Source organism: Diorhabda carinulata, chromosome X (assembly GCF_026250575.1).
Source record: "Diorhabda carinulata isolate Delta chromosome X, icDioCari1.1, whole genome shotgun sequence".
In the NCBI taxonomy this organism is placed as follows: Eukaryota; Metazoa; Arthropoda; class Insecta; order Coleoptera; family Chrysomelidae; genus Diorhabda; species Diorhabda carinulata.
In genome coordinates, this window is record NC_079472.1 from 15,745,217 (window position 1) to 15,768,676 (window position 23,460).

Consider the following 23,460-nt stretch of genomic DNA (forward strand, 5'->3'; position numbering starts at 1 on the left):
GTACTCATCATCGGATGCCCTGGAATGGCGGATCCTTTCCGCGCTATGTTTAGGTAAATATTCCACAGATAAGTCTGTAAAATCGTCAGGATGTGGTTTCTTGAGACCATTATACGGGATTAATTCGAAATCTTCATTTAGGACCTGTTAAAATGACTGTTTTACGAGGGTATTCGGACAATCAAACGAATTTGTTTGTACCTTATAGTTGACGACGGAATTTAAACACAAAACTGCTACGGCCGTACCTTGGTACTCGGCCACGATGATATGTCTTCCTAATTCCTTGCCGCTCATCAATATTTCAGCTATATAATATTTACCGTACAATTCTGTGAATTTTTTCGAATGGGTTTCTATCAATGGTACAAGATCGTCGTTATCTTCTTCGACGGCTCGTCGGATCTTATATTGAACTTGAAAATCCTTACGGCAAAATACGTACAAATATTGACAATTCGCTATATCTTCATCTAAAATATATGTTAGAAGTAAATAACATGTCGGATGGTAAGACCATAATAACAAACACCAAATACAAGACTTGAAGACATCAAAAGATGCTTTCGACTAATAGAAGAAACCAAAAACATAACAGACCAAAACACAATCGAAATCAAACGCTTGGAAGCCATTGCTAGATACACTATGAAAAAGGACAAACACGAATCCTGGAAAGAGAAAATGACAAACAACAATCACTAGCATTCAATAAACTGGAGTTACCACATCTATATAAGACTAATGAAGTACTAATTTTAGCATCCGTTTTATTTGTATCCTCTCAACATGTCCCAAACATTTCATACTCCGTCCCTTAATATACGAACTTATTGCAGCTTCTCCATAAAGTTCCTCCAATTCTTTATTAGTTTTTCTCCTCCAGCTCTCTTCTGTGTGCGTTCCTCCGTAGAATCCTCTAAGTATCTTCGTCTCCCATCTTTCCCGCATGGCTTCATCTGCAAATGTTGCAGTGGGTCTGATTAATTTTTGTTTTTGATTCTTCAGTGATCTAATGCTTCCGAATTTTTGTGTTCCTTTAGTTATCCTGACTTTCAGTTCTAATTCTTCTACTCCCTTGTCTTCTACTTTTTCTTCTCTTCTCTGCTACTCTTTCGAAATTGTACTCTTTGTGTCTGGTTGTCCTAAAGGACAAGTAATCTTCTGTATATCTCTGTGTATTTCCCATGATCCTGAAAGACTGCAAACTAAATAATAAAATCTACATTGAAATCCCTAATGTATTGAATCTCGATTACTAGCTAATAACCCTGCTAGGTTGAAACGAAAAATGTACAACTGCTCATTTTAATATGAAAAAATGCCATTAAATTGGACAAGAATTAGAAAAACTACTATTTCAAAACGTTTGGTACTCAACTATGCTGGAACTTAGATGAAGAAGACATTTAGAACGTGATTTCCTTGTATTTCTACTGGATGTTTTTTCTTTAGTTGACGAAGACTCGAAACACAACCGAAGGCATCCCAATAGGCTAGAGAAACCTCGAAGTGCCGATCATGAAGATTCGTTATACGTATTTAAAATAAAAAAATATAATATGGTGCATGAGCTTATATATTGATCCGTACGCAATTACGTAATTTGAAACTTGTATTCCCTTAAAACGAAAAACCCGTATAGGATTTTACGATGGGTCCAGTATAGACCTAAGCTTGGGCCAAGTATGTATAACTCTAGCCTTATCTTGGAAGCCGTTAATGGCTTAGATTTTGGTGGGACCCTGGGATGATAACAACTTTCCTCGCTAGGTTTGCAGCCCGGCACCACCGACACCTGGTTGCCTAAATAAACCCAAGGTCTGCAACCGTAGACCAGGCTGGTTGCTTATAATGGGACGGGATTGACTTCCCAGCTTTGGTACAATCTAAGCCCCGTCGTTCAAGTCTGGGGGCTTCTACTTGGGAATGTTTATATCATATTGATCAATAAACTGTTTATCGTAGTTTTACATTTTTTTCCTCAAATGTACTTCGTACGTCTCATGAATTTCGAACTCTACAACATAGGCCAGGTATTCAAGCATTCTCCCTCCGAATTCTTTAATGCAGATCCGATTTATTTGAAATTTTGACAGATGATTGGTTTGTATCCAAAAAGCGAGATCTACATGGTGCCGAAGTGTGCAACCTTTTTCGGAGGTGGAAAGTTTTTCATCCAAAATAGCTCGAGGAATCGAAGATAAATAAATTTGAAGTGAAAAATGTTTTTTTGCCAGATCAATGGTATTTGAGTTATTCGCAATTGAAAAGTACGATTTTTCGTCAAAAAACCGCATTTTCAATAGTTTTTTACGTATAACTCTGTAATGATGTGTTTTATCGATAAAAGTGTAATGAAAAAAATAGAGCTTATAAAAAAACAAAGGAATTAAGCTATATTTTAAGATATTAATGTTCTATCTAAAGCAAGTTATAGATACTTAAGTAGTTTTTTTACGTAATTGAGCCTTTAACCTCAAATAACGGGAAAAGAGTACATATTTCAACAAAAAATCATTGAATACTTTTTAAAAAGCTTGAAAAGACCTTTCAAATGATTATTAATAAAAGTCGTTTCGACTGAAATTTCAGTGAGATATGATGTAAAATAGTTAAAGCTAAAAAAATTGCACTAAAACTAATGCAATTTTATTAATAATCAAAATTAAACTTATTTTTTGTACCAAGTACTTTATTTGGATGCTATTTACGACATCTGAAAGTTTGGCTGATTAAAAATGCATAAGTTTGAAAAAAAATGAACATTAAATAATATTTTTTTTTTCAAAAAAATTTATTTTGTTCATTTTTTCTCCATAACTCTGAGAGATAGAAAACAAATAATCAATCAAATTAAAGCATTTTTTATGACGATTATTTTGCTTTTTTGATTTTTTTTTGTAGCATCAAAATTGACGGAGTTATGACAAAATTAATCTGTTACTATAGAGCGAGGTTAGCTTATCCACAGCCCTTTGACCCTTTGTTAGTAAAATGTGGCTCGTAGCCCTGAAAATTAACTTTAAAACGGTTTTTTGTAGGATGTGATAGCTTCAAAATTAATAGAGTTAATAAAAAATAAAAATTTTGAAAAAATTGTTTTTGTGAATTGAAAATGAATTTCCATTGATGAAAAATGTATAATCAAAACATTGAATGTCATTGAACACTACTTTTTCATTGTATTTTTGATAAAGGGGTGGTTCTTAAGGGGTGTCAGGGTGTAGAGAATGTAGAAAAATCACTTCGTGTTTGGAAAATACCGAAAGAATTCAAAATAAAAACATTAAAGATGATTAAATTTTTTTTTAAATTTTTTATCAAAGGGGTGGTTTTTAAGGGTTGACAGGGTATAGATAATAAAAAATTACATCAAATAGAGACAAGAAACTTGAATGCCCGCACTATCATAATAACCTCATATATTCAAATGATGACTCACCGTCTGGAAGCACTTGAACGCCCAAATCGCCCAAGAAGTCCAGTTGATGCTGCCCGGGCGGTATCACTACAACTGCGTATTTCAAAAAATTTCTTAATACGAACAAATGATGTACGAGTAGTTTCAAAAAGGACGAGCTATAATCCGGAGAATATAGAATCATGTTAATGAAAAGCGTATTACGAGGCGTTGCCAAAACCATCCCGTATTTAATTTTGATCCAATATTCCCATTCCCACGCCGCCATAGACGGTATATTCGGATGAGTATTCACGAAAATAGCCCCCACTATTTTATTATCTTCGTTCATCAACCCCAAAGATATATAAGAGTTAAGTCTGCAATATAAATGAGGTTCACACGTTGCGAAAATTTAATTTAAGTACTTACAGTATTATTTCTATTTTTTCATTACCGAACAGATTGGAAGTATTTTCGCCGTCTTTCAGTTTTTCTAAAACTTTAGCGTGTTCCAAATAAAGTCTGATAACGTGCAGATGCGGGAACATTATAGAATCTGCAGATTTAAATCTCGTACTCATAGACGGTTTTTGAGTTATCCTTTCCATTTTTGAATAATTATTTAAAATATCGGTGTATATAATGAATATTTAAATAATGTCAATCTGACATATTGACAGTTCACTGGCTATACAAAATGTTGCTTGTTGACGATCGACGTTTGTTTAGAGCGTTAAACGAGGTCACGTGATACAATTTTGACTGGAGCATCATTGCTAACCTAAACAGTGTTTAGCTGACAATTTATATTCAACACATACTTTGTTTTTATAGGTTAACAGACTATTTATAGAGGAGGTATGATTTTTTTATCGCTTTAAAGCCTGTCGCTCTTATATTTTACGCTGTATTAATTTAGGGTGATACTTCTGTCTAAACTAGATTGAGTGACATCATTTGACGCCATCTTTAACATGAAATTGGACTATTATAGTATTTTCCTACGTCCATGTTTGTAAACGTCAAAAATCGGACTGTCGATATTCCTTGTAAATGACATTTAACTATGACATTAAATTACAATCAAATTTTTATTTACGTAAGACTTTATTTCGTCTATTTACACAAATTTAAACAACTAAAAAACATAAAAACTTTTTTCTACGCCCATGTCTGTAACTTTCAACATCTGTAACTGTCAACTTTCCTTGTAAATGACATTTAACAATAACATAATGAGATCTCATAACATAACATTAAATTACAATCAAATTTTTATTTACGTAAGACAAATTTAGTCAATTAGAAAAACATAAAAACTTTTAGCATTATATATTTAGAATTGAAAGAGTGATGCCCCTAAATTTAGGCAGCACATTATGCAATTTCTTTAGAAATATGTCACGCTTTCTCAAGTTTCTTTCTTGTTACATAAAACACGAGTGGGAATGTTCACGCACAAGGCCCCAGCGATTTCCACAAAGCATTAAATTTTTTTTTAAATTTACATATTTTCAAACACTAGCTGCGTCCCGCGGTCAACCGGACCTATACAGGGTGTCTCACGACGAGTTAAAACTATCTGTATTATTATTTTAAATGTTGTGTAAGCTTTAGAACAGTGGCAAAGTGTATACAGGGTGTCCCACGACGAGTTAAAACAATCTGTATATGACAAAATCCAATTCTACCGGAAGTCGACTGTAACATTGTTATTTTAAATGAAACACCCCGTATATTAATACATTTTTGGAATCTACGTAGAATTTTAGTATACTTTTGTCTAAAAACTTTTTTCGAAAAATGCTTACTTTTCGACTTATTTATTTTTTTGTAAAAAATTTGATCAGGTTGCAGTTGCAGTTACAAATTATTTTTTTACCCTTAAAGATATGAAAATGGTTTCTATTCGGTTGATTTTAGCAAGGTCAGACGTATTTGAATCTATGATTAAAAAATTTTTAATCTATACAGGGTGTGTATAAAAAGTATTCAAAGCTTAACTTCATAAATATAAAATTTTTTGAACTTTTTTAAATAAAACCACCTGGTTTTTTCTATTTTAATGGATTCTGGGGTGAAAAATTAGACAAATTTATGTATACTTTTCTATACTAAGCCTTACCGTTATCCAGATATTAAATATTTTCTGTAAATTTCTGTAAAGATGCAGGTGTGATTTAAATTTTATTTTGACCCGTCGATACAAACATTAAGAAATAATTTTTTTTCTTTATCTTGTCAATTTCTGTAAAAAAAAATCAAATCAAATTGTATTCACTTATCCTATTTCAACTTTCAGTCATTTCCAAAATATTTGAGATTTTAAATTTATTTTTTATATATACTTTTAGTAGGCTTTGTAATAAATGACACTTATTTAACTGTCATTAGTCAGTTACAAAAACATGTACTTTATTTGATGCATGATATCCAGATAGACCACGACCAAACTCTGTTAAATGAATCCTCAACAATTTGAAGCTACAAGGTTCATTTGAAGCAAAAGTTAATCAAATTAAATTAGTTATTAACAATAATAATGCCGAAATTAATGGTTTTGCTTTGTAAGAGATCTTGCAGTAAGCAAATCGTCGATTCACCGTATTTTACAATTTTACGTATTCTGACGTTGTGTCAAAATTTAAAACCAACAGATTTTATTAAACGAGTAGATTTTGCCGAAAAAAACATAATTTGGTGCAACGGTCAAATTTTTTACAAAAAAATAACTCAAAAAGTATGCATTTTTTGAAAAAAGTTTTTAGACAAAAGTATACAAAGTTAAAGTCGACTTCCGGTAAAACCATCTTTAGTTAAAAAGATCGTGTACTGAAAGCCCAAACGTAGAAATTTTCATGATTCTACTATAAGTATTTTGCCATATATACAGATAGTTTTAACTCGTCGTGGGACACCCAGTATAAGGCTATACTGGTTGCATCCGAGTTGACCATTTTGACCATGAATGCATGTCTTTTTTTGCGATATTGGGGAACCCAGTGTTTCCAGCTGATCTGTTCACACTCATTTTAGAAAGTTCAGAATGTGAACTGTAGCTGCCAGAGATGCTGAATACCTCGGGACGCACTTACCAAAGTTGTCAACACCTACTGGTTGTCTCGTATGTTTTTCTCGTTAATAATTAAGAAAAATCTGATTTCGAATATCTTTTGCAGTTGAGTTTGGGAGTTGAAGAAGGAACGTTACAAGCGTACAATCAAGATTTTGAATTACAATTTTCGCATAGAGTCTCATCGATGACGAAATTTTCTCAAGCGGATATGGATCCGACTACTTTCCTTTATCTTCTTAAAGACGAACAAGAAAATCTTCTTTATTGTTATCTTTACCTCGCCAAGAACGTTTCGGACGTAAGTACATCAAATTTTTAACACCTGTTGGAATGGAAGATATAGAAAATTAAAAATTGAGAGATGATTTCGAAATTTGGAATAGGGATCTAAATTTCGATTTTAAACAATTTATATCAACAACTTTTTATCGTATGTGCCACATAAAAGGCACTTTATTGTAGAGACAAAATTTTCAAATCAATTTTTCAAAACTAAAATTACGAGGGTGATTCCAAACATTCGTTATATTTTACACACTTTTGGCACTTATCTGGAAGCTTTCGAATGCATTTTACGTAAAAATCTTCTCTTTCAATGATTTGGGGCGCCGTGTATGTGGTAAGTTAACCAACACCAATCATACCACGGTTGCCAACCGTTCCGGATTTACCGGGACAATCCCGATTTCCACTTGTTTATCCCCTTGTCTACCCACGAGATACGAATTGATTGTCTGTTACTAAATCGAAATCATTTTCAACAACATGCCCACGTAGGGAAAATTTTAAGGAGTGTACCACCAATCAAGATCTAAAATTTTATATTGCTCTTGTTTCTTCGGGAAATTATTGCCCAAATGCATTGAAACAGCTGCCGAGCTTAGAAGATATGGACCTAGATCAACCAGGAACATTTGATCATTAGAAATCGCTGTTTATAAACATTTTCTTGCTTATATATGCGCCACCATGGAAACACCAAATAGAATTTGCAACTATGGAACGTTTAAAGGAATAAATTTTTTTGGATCCTATCTGGAGTTCTTTTAGAAGGTGTCAGTGAATTGGGCATTGAGTACAACATCTATTCAATGATCATTCTATCATAAAACCAGTTCTTTTTGAAGTTAGCAAGCGTTCAACTTTGAAAGTTCAGGAAAAATGTTGTGCCCACGAGAAAGTTTTAAGGAGTGTACCACCAATCAAGATCTAAAATTTTATATTGCTCTTGTTTCTTCGGGAAATTATTGCCCAAATGCATTGAAACAGCTGCCGAGCTTAGAAGATATGGACCTAGATCAACCAGGAACATTTGATCATTAGAAATCGCTGTTTATAAACATTTTCTAGCTTATATATGCGCCACCATGGAAGCACCAAATAGAATTCAACTTTGACAGTTCAGGAAAAATTGGATAGTGCCAAAGAAGCGAATTTGGTAGCTCTAAAAACCGTTTTGACCTTCCTCCTTCTAACGTCTATGTCGAAAGGGTATTTTCCCACGTGCATTTCCAATGAACGAAATACAAAAACTATCTGATTATATTGAAAAAGGAAAATCAGCAAAAATAGCCGCATTTGGATAAGAAGAAAGTCTTGTTCCATCAAGACAGTGCTCCAGGTCACAAATTTTCCATTGCAATGGCCAAAATTACTGAATTAAAGTTTGAATTGCTACCTCATGCACCCTATTAGCCAGATTCATCCCCTCTGAATATTTTCTGTTCCCAAACTCGAAAAAATGACTTGTCAGAATTCATTACCAAATAATAGTAGTTAGTCTGGTCAAATTAGACAAAAAATAAGATTGAAGCTACATAAATCACCATCAAGCTGAAAATCAGTAAAATTGTTTAAAATCCGATTGAACGTAGAATTTGAATGTTCCCCATCATTTCCGTGTATAGAAAAAAATTTATTCAAGATCAAAGGTAGAAAAAATGAGTTTTTCGCGATTATCAGCAAAACGGTAAGTTTTCTCATAAAAATAGCTTAGACAAAAATTGTAGATCATAAAATTATCCACAAAAAACGTATCAATACTTTTTTTCCTACAAACCACCGTTTCTGAGATATAAGTTAAGTTTCAGAGTTACTTTTACAACTTTTTTAATCGTTATATCTCAGAAACGGTGGCTCGTAGAAAAAAAAGTATTGATACGTTTTTTGTGGATAATTTTTTGATCTACAACTTTTGTCTGAGATATTTTTATGAGAAAACTTACCGTTTTGCTGATAATCGTGAAAAACTCATTTTTTTACCTTTATAATCTTGAATAAAATTTTTTCCATACACGGAAATGATGGGGAACATTCAAATTCTACTTTCAATTGTATTTTAAACAATTTCACTGATTTTCAGCTTGATGGGAATTTATGTAACTTCGAATATCTAAATTGACCGGATTAAATCGTGAACTAGACATATCTAATATTTGGTAAATAGTTTATACACATTCTTCAATACTTTGTTTTTGTTTATCATTCGTTTTAGTGAGAGAAATTGATTTTTGGTGAGTCAGCCAACATATATCGAGATTCGCAGCATTGCCAAACCGTTTGAATTTTGACCGTAATAAAATATATCAACTTTCAAACTGTTGTTTCATTTTTGCATACTTATAATTCTTTCTACTCGGCATATAACTTTTTTTTAACAAGCTTCAAAGAGCACGATACTATGGATGGAGCAGCAGTTTGTAGCCCAATTCGACCAAATTTGCCGGTATGGTAGAAGATAACTTTTTAATTCGCTTAATGGGGGCTAAATTTTTCATTCAAATAGATGTCGAATTAGCCCGATAACTCTGAAAATTACAGCCCCACAGTTTTGCGCTTCATTATATTGTAGATGTAGATCACACCTTGTAAATCCCAGAAAACGATGGCCATCACTTCTATTACCTATAGAAGTATCCTCGACTTATTTGAAGCACGTTCCTACGTGTCTGGTGTGATCAGTGGTTGAATATCACGTCGACTATAACGAAAAACTACTTTCAAAAATGCAGTAAACCATGCTCTGAAGCGTTTGTATCTGTTGTTATTTTCAGTGGGTTTGGGTTCATTGTTGAGAAATGATAAAGTCCAAAGTTGACAAAATCTTCAGTTTATTGATCAGTTTCAAAAGGTACTTGTCAATGTACACAAAAATCAGTATCTAACTTTCACAATTTTAATGAGAAAAATATTCAGAACTTTATATAAAAGCAACTTATTTGTTTATTTACAATTCTGTGAAAGAAAATTAATGAACAAAGTTTTGGCATATGGCGACAAGATTTGAATACAAAAATGAAGCTTAATTTGATACGAAATGATCGTTTGACAAATACTTGTTTTGATTAACAAAATTCTTGCTAAACAATCGTCGGATTGTTGCTCAATACTTAACAATTGTTGAGATTAGGCCTGTCGCCATTTCATTTCGCTTTTTCGCTGCCGCGTCAACATATCAAAAAGTGCTTATCGCCTGCCAACTTAACTAAATTAAAAATCAACATGAACATGGTTACCAACTTTGACTCTATATAAAACAAAATAGTGTAAGGTACGGATCAAGGTTGGGATAGGTCGAGTCAGCTGTCAATTTGATTAATTCTTAACAGTATCCGAATGCTCAAACTTCACGAGTTATTTCGAAACTCGTTGAACTAATTTTTGACGGTTGCAATCAAAGGAGAAAAGTCATCATAATAGCATCCAATTGCTCACTAATTTTCATTTAACTTGAAGTCAAAAAAAAAACAGCGAGTTCGCTGGTACTATATTGGCACCATCAGTATTAGATGTAAATCGGGTTTTTCGAAATAATTAACTTTTAAAAAAAGTTTTATTGCATTTTTTTAATATTCATTCTAATTCATTATCTTTCAAAATCACGCTAATTTTATCTAAAAATCTCCCTATAATATTTCCAAAGTCGTTGACATCCCTTCGTCTAAAATTGGCTAAAGGACTTGCTAAAACATGTACAATGCCATCACTGCATTCGTAATTCGTTCTAATTATTTTAATGAAACGATTATGCCATTTCAAGTAATAATCTCCATTAATTAACAGTACCATTATTCTAAGAGGACCTATTGGGGTATTCAGCTCTATATCTGTATAGTTGTTAGCCTTTGTTAAGGAAAGCAATTGTTCTATGGAAAAAGGCGAGTATGATATTATTAAATGACGACCTACAACAGAAAAATTGTAGAAAATGTTGGGTTTCCGTTGAAAAAATATTTTTTTCTACGTCCGTTAAAATATTTACGTTTTTTTTTTTCATTCATTTGCATTCATAAAAATTTAGACAAAACTTAGGATAAAACAAATAATTACAAAAAATTAGAAATTTAAGGTTATGCAAAATCATCGAAGTGAAACTGTCAACTGTCAACATTGAAGTTGTCTGCTCCAGAACGTTCCGAAAGTGTTTTGCAGTACGAAACTGTCACTTTCAATACATGGAACACTCGAAACGCAACTTTAGATATGTAAATGAATATAGAACGAAAACTTTCAGATGGCGTCGTCTAAAAATGTAATTTCTGAATCGGTCAAGATGTTGTTGAATGGGCAACTGCAGCGTCTATGAATCTTCTCCCTGTGAAATCCAGGGAACAGTATTTAAAGGAAAATCATTCTTTTATGGAGTGGAGTACTAAATAAGGCGTAAAAAATTCACAGAAAGAGTGTTTCTAGCTTACTTTGAAACTAAATCCGAAATGTGGAAGTCGATTTCAATTCAAAACTGAAAAACACCCTAATGGTAAATAACGACGTAGATATCAGTAAATATTATAGAAACCTGAAACCTGAAACATTTGCCCGTGAATAAATTAATAAGTTTCTCCAAACGACGACAGCAAAAAATCATAATCACAATAAAAAAAAATCAAAAATATGAGCATTGATAAAATGCAAGTGTGAAGTTAATTTTTGTATTTGGCGCGCTTAATAGCAGACGGAAAGGCAACACTGTATCTATGGGAAATATCAAAGAAAAGCGTCAACGCTGTAATGAGGATTCGAGAAAGGCATTTGGAACAATGCGACATCTGACAACGGACTTCAGTGGAGGATTTGGAAACGTCTCAATTAACGATAATATTGTACAAAAAAACGTTTCTTTTTCTTCGTCTTCATCATCAGACGATAATTTCATGAAAGATAAGCAAATAGGAGATCAAAGAGAATACGAGGAATACAGTTCGAAGAGTTTTTGGAATATAGAATCCGAAAAGGACGTTGACGAAAATAATATTCCAGATCCTAAAGAAAATGTACTAAGAGAAAACGACAATTCCGATTTCCATATATTTTTTTATATATATAAAAGAAGAAGCTGGTGATTCGGATGATACCAAGACAAAAGAAAATGGAAATATCAAATAATTTAGATATGAAAATGAAGAAAACGACGTCCCCGGAAGATAAAATATGGTTGAAAATTACGTAGATCGTACAAAAACAACGTACATTGAAAATGAAGGGACTTTTAAGAAAAAAAACTGTCAGAAATTAAAGAAAATGAAGATATCAAATAATTTAGATATAAAATGTAGAAAGCGACGTCCCCGGAAGATAAATTATGGTTGAAAATTACGTAGATCGTACATTGAAGATGAAGGGACTTCGAAGAACCAAAACTATCAGAAAAAAAAGATAAAAAAGAAGTTAAAAACTATATGATGATGATCTTGAGGCGCTAAATGATATATTCTCATAGTTTACCTAAAATTTGAATGTCCGTATCCAATTTTTCCAAATAATTATCCTCTGCTATTTTCCAGGCCAGATCATCAGGAACAAAATAAGTGAAAGTGACGTTTTTCCTGGAAAATATATTGTTGAAACCCGTCCTTTCGCCCATTTCATAAAATACGTTCGTATTTGGATCCAGAGTAATTTTTTCTAATACCGATAGGTACGGAAACGGTTTAAGATTCCTCGAGTAAATACCTAATGGTTGAGAGATCAAATGTACCACTCCATTTCTAACAGGAATATCCGGTACTAAAACCTGAAACAAGGTTACAAAATATCCAGAGCTTTAGCTATCTATATATCTATATATTATGATGAAGTTTACTCAAAATAATTATTTATAAAGTTATGAAAAGCTTCGTTTTAATGTTGTTTTACAATGTGTAGACTTTGGAAACATTCTAATAATAGTCAGACATCATATTCGTATCACAGAAACTTTGATAACGCCTTTCCATCACAGTATTTTTGCTCTTCGCTCATACCTCTTAAATTTTCCCAAAACCCGTCCAGGTGATTATGAAATTTTATGTTCAAATGCATACCATATTTTTATACTCTGCATCAAACAGAGACAAAAACTGTTCAAGCTTTTAGTTCTAAGTCTAAATTGAGTATCTTTCGAAAGTTGTCTAACCTATGGGCCATCGAAAATATCACAACTTTCCAAATTGCACTTCCAGGAATGAAAAGTAGTTTTTGCGAACTTGCTTAAACAACTTTTATTATAATTTCTGCCTCAACGGATGAACATCAAACTTTATAATGCACTTTTTCGTGGTTAGAAATGAACTGACACAGTCAACGGCACACAACTTTCCAAACTGCACTTCCAGGAATGAAAAGTAGTTTTTGCGAACTTGCTTAAACAACTTTTATTATAATTTCTGCCTCAACGGATGAACATCAAACTTTATAATGCACTTTTTCGAGGTTAGAAATGAACTGACACAGTCAACGGCACACAACTTTCCAAACTGCACTTCCAGGAATGAAAAGTAGTTTTTGCGAACTTGCTTAAACAACTTTTATTATAATTTCTGCCTCAACGGATGAACATCAAACTTTATAATGCACTTTTTCGAGGTTAGAAATGAACTGACACAGTCAACGGCACACAACTTTCCAAACTGCACTTCCAGGAATGAAAAGTAGTTTTTGCGAACTTGCTTAAACAACTTTTATTATAATTTCTGCCTCAACGGATGAACATCAAACTTTATAATGCACTTTTTCGAGGTTAGAAATGAACTGACACAGTCAACGGCACACAACTTTCCAAACTGCACTTCCAGGAATGAAAAGTAGTTTTTGCGAACTTGCTTAAACAACTTTTATTATAATTTCTGCCTCAACGGATGAACATCAAACTTTATAATGCACTTTTTCGAGGTTAGAAATGAACTGACACAGTCAACGGCACACAACTTTCCAAACTGCACTTCCAGGAATGAAAAGTAGTTTTTGCGAACTTGCTTAAACAACTTTTATTATAATTTCTGCCTCAACGGATGAACATCAAACTTTGTAATGCACTGTTTCGTGGTTAGAAATGAACTGACACAGACAAAGGCTCACAACTTTCCAAACTGTACTTCCAGGAATGAAAATCAGTTTTTGTGAACTTGCTTAAACAACTTTTATTATAATTTCTGCCTCAACGGATGAACATCAAACTTTATAATGCACTTTTTCGTGGTTAGAAATGAACTGACACAGTCAACGGCACACAACTTTCCAAACTGCACTTCCAGGAATGAAAAGTAGTTTTTGCGAACTTGCTTAAACAACTTTTATTATAATTTCTGCCTCAACGGATGAACATCAAACTTTATAATGCACTTTTTCGAGGTTAGAAATGAACTGACACAGTCAACGGCACACAACTTTCCAAACTGCACTTCCAGGAATGAAAAGTAGTTTTTGCGAACTTGCTTAAACAACTTTTATTATAATTTCTGCCTCAACGGATGAACATCAAACTTTATAATGCACTTTTTCGAGGTTAGAAATGAACTGACACAGTCAACGGCACACAACTTTCCAAACTGCACTTCCAGGAATGAAAAGTAGTTTTTGCGAACTTGCTTAAACAACTTTTATTATAATTTCTGCCTCAACGGATGAACATCAAACTTTGTAATGCACTGTTTCGTGGTTAGAAATGAACTGACACAGACAAAGGCTCACAACTTTCCAAACTGTACTTCCAGGAATGAAAATCAGTTTTTGTGAACTTGCTTAAACAACTTTTATTATAATTTCTGCCTCAACGGATAAACATCAAACTTTATAATGCACTTTTTCGTGGTTAGAAATGAACTGACACAGACAACGGTACACAACTTTCCAAACTGCACTTCCAGGAATAGAAAGTAGTTTTTGTGAACTTGCTCAAACAACTTTAATTATAATTTCTGCCTCAACGGATGAACATCAAACTTTATAATGCACTTTTTCGTGGTTGGAAATGAACTGACACAGACAACGGCACACAACTTTCCAAACTGTACTTCCAGGAATGAAAATCAGTTTTTGTGAACTTGCTTAAACAACTTTTATTATAATTTCTGCCTCAACGGATGAACATCAAACTTTATAATGCACTTTTTCGTGGTTAGAAATGAACTGACACAGTCAACGGCACAAAACTTTCCAAACTGCACTTCCAGGAATGAAAAGTAGTTTTTGCGAACTTGCTTAAACAACTTTTATTATAATTTCTGCCTCAACGGATGAACATCAAACTTTATAATGCACTTTTTCGTGGTTAGAAATGAACTGACACAGTCAACGGCACACAACTTTCCAAACTGCACTTCCAGGAATGAAAAGTAGTTTTTGCGAACTTGCTTAAACAACTTTTATTATAATTTCTGCCTCAACGGATGAACATCAAACTTTATAATGCACTTTTTCGAGGTTAGAAATGAACTGACACAGTCAACGGCACACAACTTTCCAAACTGCACTTCCAGGAATGAAAAGTAGTTTTTGCGAACTTGCTTAAACAACTTTTATTATAATTTCTGCCTCAACGGATGAACATCAAACTTTATAATGCACTTTTTCGTGGTTAGAAATGAACTGACACAGTCAACGGCACACAACTTTCCAAACTGCACTTCCAGGAATGAAAAGTAGTTTTTGCGAACTTGCTTAAACAACTTTTATTATAATTTCTGCCTCAACGGATGAACATCAAACTTTATAAAGCACTTTTTCGTGGTTAGAAATGAACTGACACAGACAACGGCACACAACTTTCCAAACTGTACTTCCAGGAATGAAAAGTAGTTTTTGTGAACTTGCTTAAACAACTTTTATTATAATTTCTGCCTCAACGGATGAACATCAAACTTTATAATGCACTTTTTCGTGGTTAGAAATGAACTGACACAGACAACGGCACACAACTTTCCAAACTGTACTTCCAGGAATGAAAAGCAGTTTTTGTGAACTTGCTTAAACAACTTTTATTATAATTTCTGCCTCAACGGATGAACATCAAACTTTATAATGCACTTTTTCGTGGTTAGAAATGAACTGACACAGTCAACGGCACACAACTTTCCAAACTGCACTTCCAGGAATGAAAAGCAGTTTTTGTGAACTTGCTTAAACAACTTTAATTATAATTTTTGCCTCAACGGATAAACATCAAACTTCGTGGTTAGAAATGAACTGACACAGACAAAGGCTGTTAGAATCTGATATAAAGTTTCTATTGCATCTCACATATTTTTTCTTCTACTTAAATGATTTAATGTTAAAAAATGAACTTACTTCGGAATAAAAATCCCCGTCTCCAAGCATTCCTCTCATCGTCCCTTTAACAAACAACTTTTTCTGTATTTGCTCCAAGGACAAAACTATATAAACCGTCTCGTCATTGGCTAAAGATTCGTAAGCGAATTTCCTAGGCGTAGGTCTAGTGAATAGCACTTGAAAAGGTATAACATGTCCGAAAATAATATGTTTGTTAATCATCTTGAATTTGTAAGGTCCTATGCCGGAATCTATTGGTACGAAAAACGTATATCCGGAATTTTGTTTAAATACGTATTGTACTTTAGTTTCCTGTATTTTCGTTAGAAAATTCGATACCGTAATATCCGTACCAAGGTTCCAATTAGATATAGAATTTAAAAAGTCATAAGCCGTGGGGGATGTTGTTGGGGTTTCTGTTATTATGGGATCCAGTACCGAATCTATCACATGGAGAACCTGGAATTGTAAACTTGACGATATACGCTAAGATACGAATGCATTATTTAAATTCATTAATATATAGAAAGCTTTTGACAACGTTTGGTAAAACAAAAAGCAAAGAAAGTCCTCTGCAATTGCACTACATTACCTAGTTAAAACTATTGAAAATGCTAGTTTCTCTCGAAGTTAAATACTTAAGTTGAAATTTTTGAAAGTCACTGAAGACGATAACTTGGCTATCATCAAACAGTCTAATTGTGAGTGTTGGTGTAGTGGAAGCTCCTTGGAAATATAAGCTTAAAATGGTGTACTAGGTATACTAAAAGGCCATCAGCTTAGAAATTGAGAACATTCAAAGGCTGAGTTGTCTTGGTATCACTGTGACAACAACAACTTGTCGTACCACAGCCATAGAGGCGTTGTTAAATCTACCTTTTCTTCACCTTTTGGACATGGACCAAATTGGACCTCCAAATGGACCTCTTCAGTAAAATCTTCAACACAAATGGTTGAGGAATGTTTGGATAGAAAGCACATTCACATTTTCTTCGATGACCAAGTAGCCTTGGTGGTTCCAAAATCTATTAAGGCTTGAATCTATTGCTTTTCGATTTATTTACGATATGATAAACATCTGCTTAACCAAATCAAACAAAGTGAGCGTTCTATGTTAGAATATGGAAGCAGTAAAATATCTGTAGTAATATTGCAAAATCTACTGAAAAGCTTTAAAATCTTGGATAATACACTAAAGCAGTTTGGTATGCACGGCCGGATTAAGATTTATAAGGCCCTGGGCTAAAACAATGACCACTTAAGAAATCGGAAACCCTGAAAAATTTTGTCAATACGTTAGTTTTGAGGTTTTAATACATCAAAAAATACAGAATGTTTTCCAAATGATGAGGCACTCCTGGACCTGGGGCCTGCGGCTATAGCCCCCCAAGCTCCTGGCTTAATCCGGTTCTGTTGGTCTGAGAAAGAATAGAGAATTGATTTAATACTAGAAAGACTAAATTAAATATGTATCAAGCAATTTATAGATGCATAACGACTGTGAAGTATGGATTCATGGTATTTATGAAACAAAGACAGTTAATTGGTGGTCATTTACAAAGAATGAAAGATACAAGATCAGTGAAGAGTGCAGGGCCGGATTAAGATTTATAAGGCCCGGGGATAAAATAATGACGGGGCCCCCTTAAGGAATTCGAAAACCCGGAAAAATTCACAAAATAATATCAATACGTTAGATTTGTGGTATCAACACATCAAAAAATACAGAATGATTTCCAAATGATGTGGCCCTCTTGGACCTGAGGCTGGACCCTGAGGCCCCCCAAGCCCCTAGCTTAATCCGGCCCTGGAAGAGTGTATGAGACGCAAAAATAACCAAAAATTAAGTATTATGGGAAAGTAACAAATTTTGTATATAAATAAAAGGATTTGACGGAATATTTTTATTGTTTCTTTTAATTAGTCCGATTTTTTATTACCTGCTGCTTTCCCATATCCCCCGCTCTACTTCTAGCGGAATAATCTGACTTGTCCTGTATAATTTTCGCATTATTAACATATATATCTCCAGCGAATCGGGTTATCCATAAAGGGGGATTTTCTAATATAACTGTAGGTATAGAATTGATTTTGTACAGCATTTCAAGCGTTATTACTTCAAAACTCATGTGATAAAAAGCAACATTAGGACTGTATTTCACTAAAAAAATATTTAAATAACTGCAATCTTATAGTAGTTTTATTTTTATTTGTAACAACAATTACTTAACAAGGATTCAGACGCTTTCAGCGACGTCCCTTTGTTAACATAACTAAGTTGTATTAACACTCAAGAAATCGCGTGACTAACTAGGAAAAACAAATTCTTTTGCCAAAAATCGATTTATTTCATCAACGTAATCTCCTTCAAGAGCAATACAATCATTTCAACACTTCTCAAACTTCTCGATGACGTGTTTGTAGAAGGATTAGTCTTTTGTTTCTTCATTTTAGCCGAATTTCTTACCGGCGAGCATTTTTTGATATCAACGATTATCTAGTAGTCACTGGGAGCTAGATCTGGACTGTACGGTGGATGAGGAAGCAATTCCAAGTGTAATTCGTTCAATTCAATCGTCGTTTCCATCGACTTTGTGAATCGGTGCATTTTTTTCGACATAACAAACCGTTTTTCTTTGATTTCTGCATTCAAACGATCCAACAACTCTATATAATATTACCAATTGATTGTGTCCTCCTTTTGGAAATAGTCGGTGAATAATATTCAATGCGCATCCCATAATACAGAAGCTATAACCTTCCCAGCTTGCTGTTGTGCCTTTGGACCTGGTTCACCGGCTGCAGTCCACTCAGATGATGATCGTTTTGATTCCGGAGTGAAGTGATGGATCCTTGTTTCATCCTTTGTCACATATCACGCAAAAAATCTGATTTTTACGTATAAACATGCCCAAAAATTGCTCTGAATCATCAACACGTTGTTGTTTTTGATCGACTGTGATAAACGCGGCTCTCACTTTGAAAAATGCTTTCTCATGATGAAATGTTCATAAACACGCTACCTTCTGATATCTCCAATTTCAATTTACAATTAGAAATAACCAATTTGTAGACTTTTTGATGTTTTTTGGAGTAATTACTTCAATTGGACGACCAGAACGTTCACCATCTTCGATGTCTGTACGACCACGTTTAAATTCAGCAAACCAATAAAAAATAGTTATTTTCGATTAAGTATAACACTTTTGAAGCCATTGCAGAGCTTCTACACTATTTTTTTTTCATCAAGAAGCAATGATAAATTAATAAAAAATTATTTTGAAAATAACAAAAGTAGTTTCACTTGAATGGCTGTCATTTTTTTCTGACTTATCCAAACGTCATGAATTAGTGACACATAGTCTTTTGAAAGTTGGTACTTCATAAACGTCATATGGATTTGACAACGACAGCGCCATCTACGTATCAGTCACACGATTTATTAAAGTGATGTTATGTAATAAAAAATAATGTTATAATAGAATTGTCATATTGGAATTCTCTTGTAGATATTTCAACATTAAATGAATAGATAATGCAGTGGGCACAAACTTTAGACAGGTAGTGTACATCAATACTGCAAGTACAGTTAAATATTTGGATTGAAAATGAAAAACTGGAATTAGAAAACTTGAAATATTGTTTGTTAGCGGAGTCCTCTCTATTTTTTGTCATAAAAAATCGAAATATAAAATTTTTTCTGTTAGGTTATGTATGCATTCTTCGTAACGTTGCGTGAAAGTCACAGTGTATAAAAATTTGTTACTATTTTCAACCTCCGTGCAAACGCTTCGAAGCTCTCGCACTACACACTCCGCCATTATTAACATTCAGGCGACAGTCGGCGTTGTGCTTCAGCCAGGTAAACACGTCCGCCATTATTAATGCTCCCGTCAAGTGTGAATTGCGGATCTAATTACCCGAGGACACATTAAAGTAACCCGATTAAGTAGATTTTAAAGGGATTTATACATAAACACCGCAAGGGGTGTTTTACCCTAGTAATATATTGTTCCCAATGACTTACCTTTTGAATGTTTAAAAGAGGCATTTAGAGGGACGAAAACCGTGAGTTGATCATAATGCAGATTTAGTAGAGCGACTGTGTTGTTTTTGATCAAAGTTTTAAATTCTGCGTATTCTCTTTCTTGTTGTATTTTTTGGTAAATTGTTCTATATCTGGAAACACAGATTATGGAAAACAGATTATAATTAAGAAACGATCAAGTTTTCCAATTTTGGTTATTTTATTGAACAAATGTTTCAAAAATTGCAATTTCCTTGGTACGTCCGAAAAATTTATGATACAATATTCTTCGAAATACCACCCTCCTGCATCTATACACTTTTTCCATCGAGGTTTTCGAACGATACAAGAAGGGGATGTCTTTCAGCGACCTCCTCGTAACGGGTCAATGTTACAGCGATCTCTTGAGGAAAGGGAACTAAAAGAAAAATGTCGGGGTGGTATCAGCGCTGTAGACCTGCTAGAATATGACTGTGATTTAACCAAACACAATTCACCCTTTATTTTCAATATTTCTAGCACTTCGATATAAAATTTAGCAGTAAAGGTTTGTCGATGGTATCTTCGACCATTTTCTAAAATATCTTGTGCGGCCTTCCCGACTAGGATCTCAATTATCTCCAAAGGCATCCTGAAGTACTGTGAAAATTTTCGCTTACGTTTTTTCGAGTTTCATGCAAAATTGTTCGTTTTTTTCGACGTGCACTAATTCAAGCGTCCTGTTGTTGTAGATCAGAGGTCATTGCGACCCGATTCACTGTTTTGCCAAGATTCCCTTTTATCTAGGCCTACGCCCGAGTGTGCTGCAACGTGGTGTCATTTCCGGAAAGAAATATGAAGCATTATTTATTTTTTTTATCGTATTGATGACCTTTTAGTCTATTTTCCAAATACTGTGATGTCTGCCCTATTTTTATTATTGATTAATATAAATACGCGCATTGTTAATTCCAATAACATATAAATTGATAAATACGTCGATTTTTACCTGTTTTTTGAAACTAATTTTCTATCAAATTCCCGAAGAGAAACAAATGAAAATATCCAAGAATTAAAGGGGGAAAATTATCTCACAATATATTAATAAAGTGTTAAAACAATATTTTATGGTACGTATAGTTTTAAAAATAAATTTCTTCAATTTCTTAGACCTTTTAAAACGTTCAAGCTTCTACTAGATTTTCTTGAGTTTAAAATTAGTTTTTTTTTATAATTTTTTAAAGATAGATCGCCCACATCATGAACATCAAAATAAACAAAAAAGATTAATTTTTCCTTAGTTTTTACGTCTCAAATACCTAGCAGTTATCAATTAAATTATTTATTTAGGTCTTTTTTATCATTTATATCTTTTTCGTTTTCATTAATGTGAAAGATGTCTAAAAATTCTCTTTTTCGTATATTAGATTCCTTTCCAAGAATTTTTGAATCTTTATAATTGAATTTATGATTTTTTTTTATATTTCATGGTTCGTTAATCAATTTTTTTATCGTATTGATGACCTTTTAGTCTATTTTCTAAATACTGAGATGTCTGCCCTATTTTTATTATTGATTAATATAAATACCGCGAATTATCAGTGTCAATATCAAATCTTGATAAATACGTCGATTTTTACTTGTTTTTTGAAACTAATTTTCTATCAAATTCCCGAGGAGAAACAAATGAAAATGTCTGAGAATTAATGGGGAGAAATTATTTTACAATATATTATTTGATTGTGAAAACAATATTTTATGTTACGTATATTTTTAAAAATAAATTTCTTTAATTTCTTAAACCTTTTAAAAGGTTCACGATTCTACTAGATTGTCTTGAGTTTAAAATTAGTTTTTTTTTTTAATAATTTTTGAAAGACAGATCATCTACATCATGATCATCAAAACAAACAAAAAAGATCAATTTTTCCTTAGTTTTTATATCTCAAATACGTAGCAGTCATCAATAAAATTATTTATTTAGATCTTTCTTATCATTTATATCTTTTTCGTTTTCATTAATGTGAAAGATGTCTAAAAATTCTCTTTTTCGTATATTAGATTCCTCTCCAAGAATTTTTTAATCTTTATAATTGAATTTATGTTTTTTCTTTTGATTTTTCATGATTCGTTAATTCATTTTTATTTTTTTTATCGTATTTATGCTCCTTCAGTCTATTTTCTAAATACTGAGATGTCTGTCCTATTCTTATTATTGATTAATATAAATACGTGAATTGTCAGTGTCAATATCATATCTTGATAAAGACTAAAAGAAATCGAAACGTCAATTTTTCATCAATCTTCCAAAAATTATTAAAGAAAACTAATTTTAAAACAAAATAGACCTAAAACAGTATATTACTCGTAGCAGAAGGCGTTAATATATGTTTCTTTAATATAACAAAACGTCTGAATTGATTATATAACAAATAAAATTTATCTCACCTTTGTGAATCGACATTTCCACCAAACATTAATAAAACCAATAAAAAATGAAACATTTTCTCGTAACTTGAAATTTATAAATCGCCATTATTTTGATGAATTCGTCGTTGATAATGTATTATGTTTATTGGAATTTGGACAAGGTTATGACCGAGATGATGTGATTACAACAGACACACAACATCAATTTCGCTTTTAGATAATTTATTATTCAAATAGACGAAATAGTAACCATAAATTAGATACATTGAAAACACAACACTACACTAAGAAATAAACACAACGATCTCTATTATATTTAATTTTTTCATGTAAAAACAGTTGTACGAGGTCTGGCTATTAAACTGTTTACGAAAAACTATCGCCACATAATTTTCCATACGTTTTTTCTATTGATCGAAGCAGTGCTTGAAGTCTTTAAAAACTCTGCCTTTTTTTATTTTATCGCTTCCGTTTACTCAAATCGGATCTCTTTCAAAGCAGATCTTTTTCTAACCTTTTAAAGAAATCTAAGCGGACCCTTTGAGGCAAGAGCTTTTGGTTAAGAATCAGATTTTTTGGCTCCAACTTTGCACAGACTCAGTCATGTGTAATTCCTCGTGTAAAATTTTTCTAACCGTTTCTTTATCCACGTTTACAGTCTCGGCAATCATCCGGATGATCATCGATGATCTACACGCTCAATTTGGTTGGTTTTGGTTGATGTTTCCGGAGTTGCAACAGCACATGGAGACCTGGGCGCTGGTCATCTTCAGTGCTTTCACTAAAGTGCTTGCACCACTCAAAAACACGCGCACGAGTTAGAGAATTGTCCCCATAGGCCTCTTATAACAATTTATAGCACTCAATCGGAGTTTTTTTCAATTTAACGAGAAATTTGAGATTAATAAGTTGCAAAAATACTAAAATAGTGTTTTGGGGCTTGCATATACAACATATAGAGATACCCCACCTGACTAGAGCGCTCTCTAGGCGCGCAGTCTCGTTATTTATTAGCCA

The 23,460-nt window shown here is 33.1% G+C and overlaps 3 protein-coding genes across 8 annotated transcripts in view; 1 reads left to right on the forward strand and 2 right to left on the reverse strand.

Moving 5' to 3' along the window:
* The window catches only part of LOC130902403 (cilia- and flagella-associated protein 61-like), a 30,639-nt gene extending 26,370 nt beyond the window's left edge, over nt 1-4,269 (reverse strand). For 3 of the 5 annotated variants that reach the window (XM_057814532.1, XM_057814533.1, XM_057814531.1), the window contains exons 1-4: nt 3,836-4,269; nt 3,446-3,783; nt 202-473; nt 5-144 (exon numbers count right to left, since the gene is read on the reverse strand). In XM_057814532.1, the coding sequence (XP_057670515.1) occupies nt 5-144; nt 202-473; nt 3,446-3,783; nt 3,836-4,014 (929 nt within the window). In that variant the 5' untranslated portion in view covers nt 4,015-4,269. The remainder of the gene's footprint in view (nt 1-4; nt 145-201; nt 474-3,445; nt 3,784-3,835) is intronic. The other 2 variants (XM_057814534.1, XM_057814535.1) reach the window with 2 other exon arrangements.
* The window catches only part of LOC130902404 (TBC1 domain family member 1), an 84,825-nt gene that overhangs the window by 29,364 nt on the left and 32,001 nt on the right, over nt 1-23,460 (forward strand). The window contains exon 2 of the mRNA XM_057814536.1: nt 6,586-6,780. Coding sequence (XP_057670519.1) covers nt 6,586-6,780 — 195 coding nt within the window. The remainder of the gene's footprint in view (nt 1-6,585; nt 6,781-23,460) is intronic.
* On the reverse strand, nt 10,296-22,752 carry LOC130902405 (fasciclin-1-like). Of its 2 annotated transcripts, XM_057814538.1 has the most exons (6): nt 22,462-22,752; nt 20,035-20,186; nt 17,948-18,168; nt 16,026-16,466; nt 12,207-12,495; nt 10,296-10,666 (listed from the first exon to the last, which is right to left on the reverse strand). In XM_057814538.1, exons 1-6 carry the CDS (start codon nt 22,515-22,517, stop codon nt 10,335-10,337), a joined length of 1,491 nt encoding a protein of 496 aa, XP_057670521.1. In that variant the 5' UTR covers nt 22,518-22,752; the 3' UTR covers nt 10,296-10,334. The 2 variants fall into 2 exon arrangements, with proteins under 2 accessions (XP_057670521.1, XP_057670522.1); XM_057814539.1 differs by lacking the exon at nt 20,035-20,186 and having other exon boundaries at nt 22,462-22,729.

Coding starts and splice junctions, on each gene's coding strand:
- LOC130902405 (XM_057814538.1), bottom strand. CDS start 22,517: ATGTTTCATTTTTTATTGGTTTTATTAATGTTTGGTGGAAATGTCGAT. Junction 20,187..22,461: donor GGAAATGTCGATTCACAAAG/GTGAGATAAATT, acceptor CTGTGTTTCCAG/ATATAGAACAATTTACCAAA. Junction 10,667..12,206: donor TACGGACATTCAAATTTTAG/GTAAACTATGAG, acceptor TTTCTGTTGTAG/GTCGTCATTTAATAATATCA.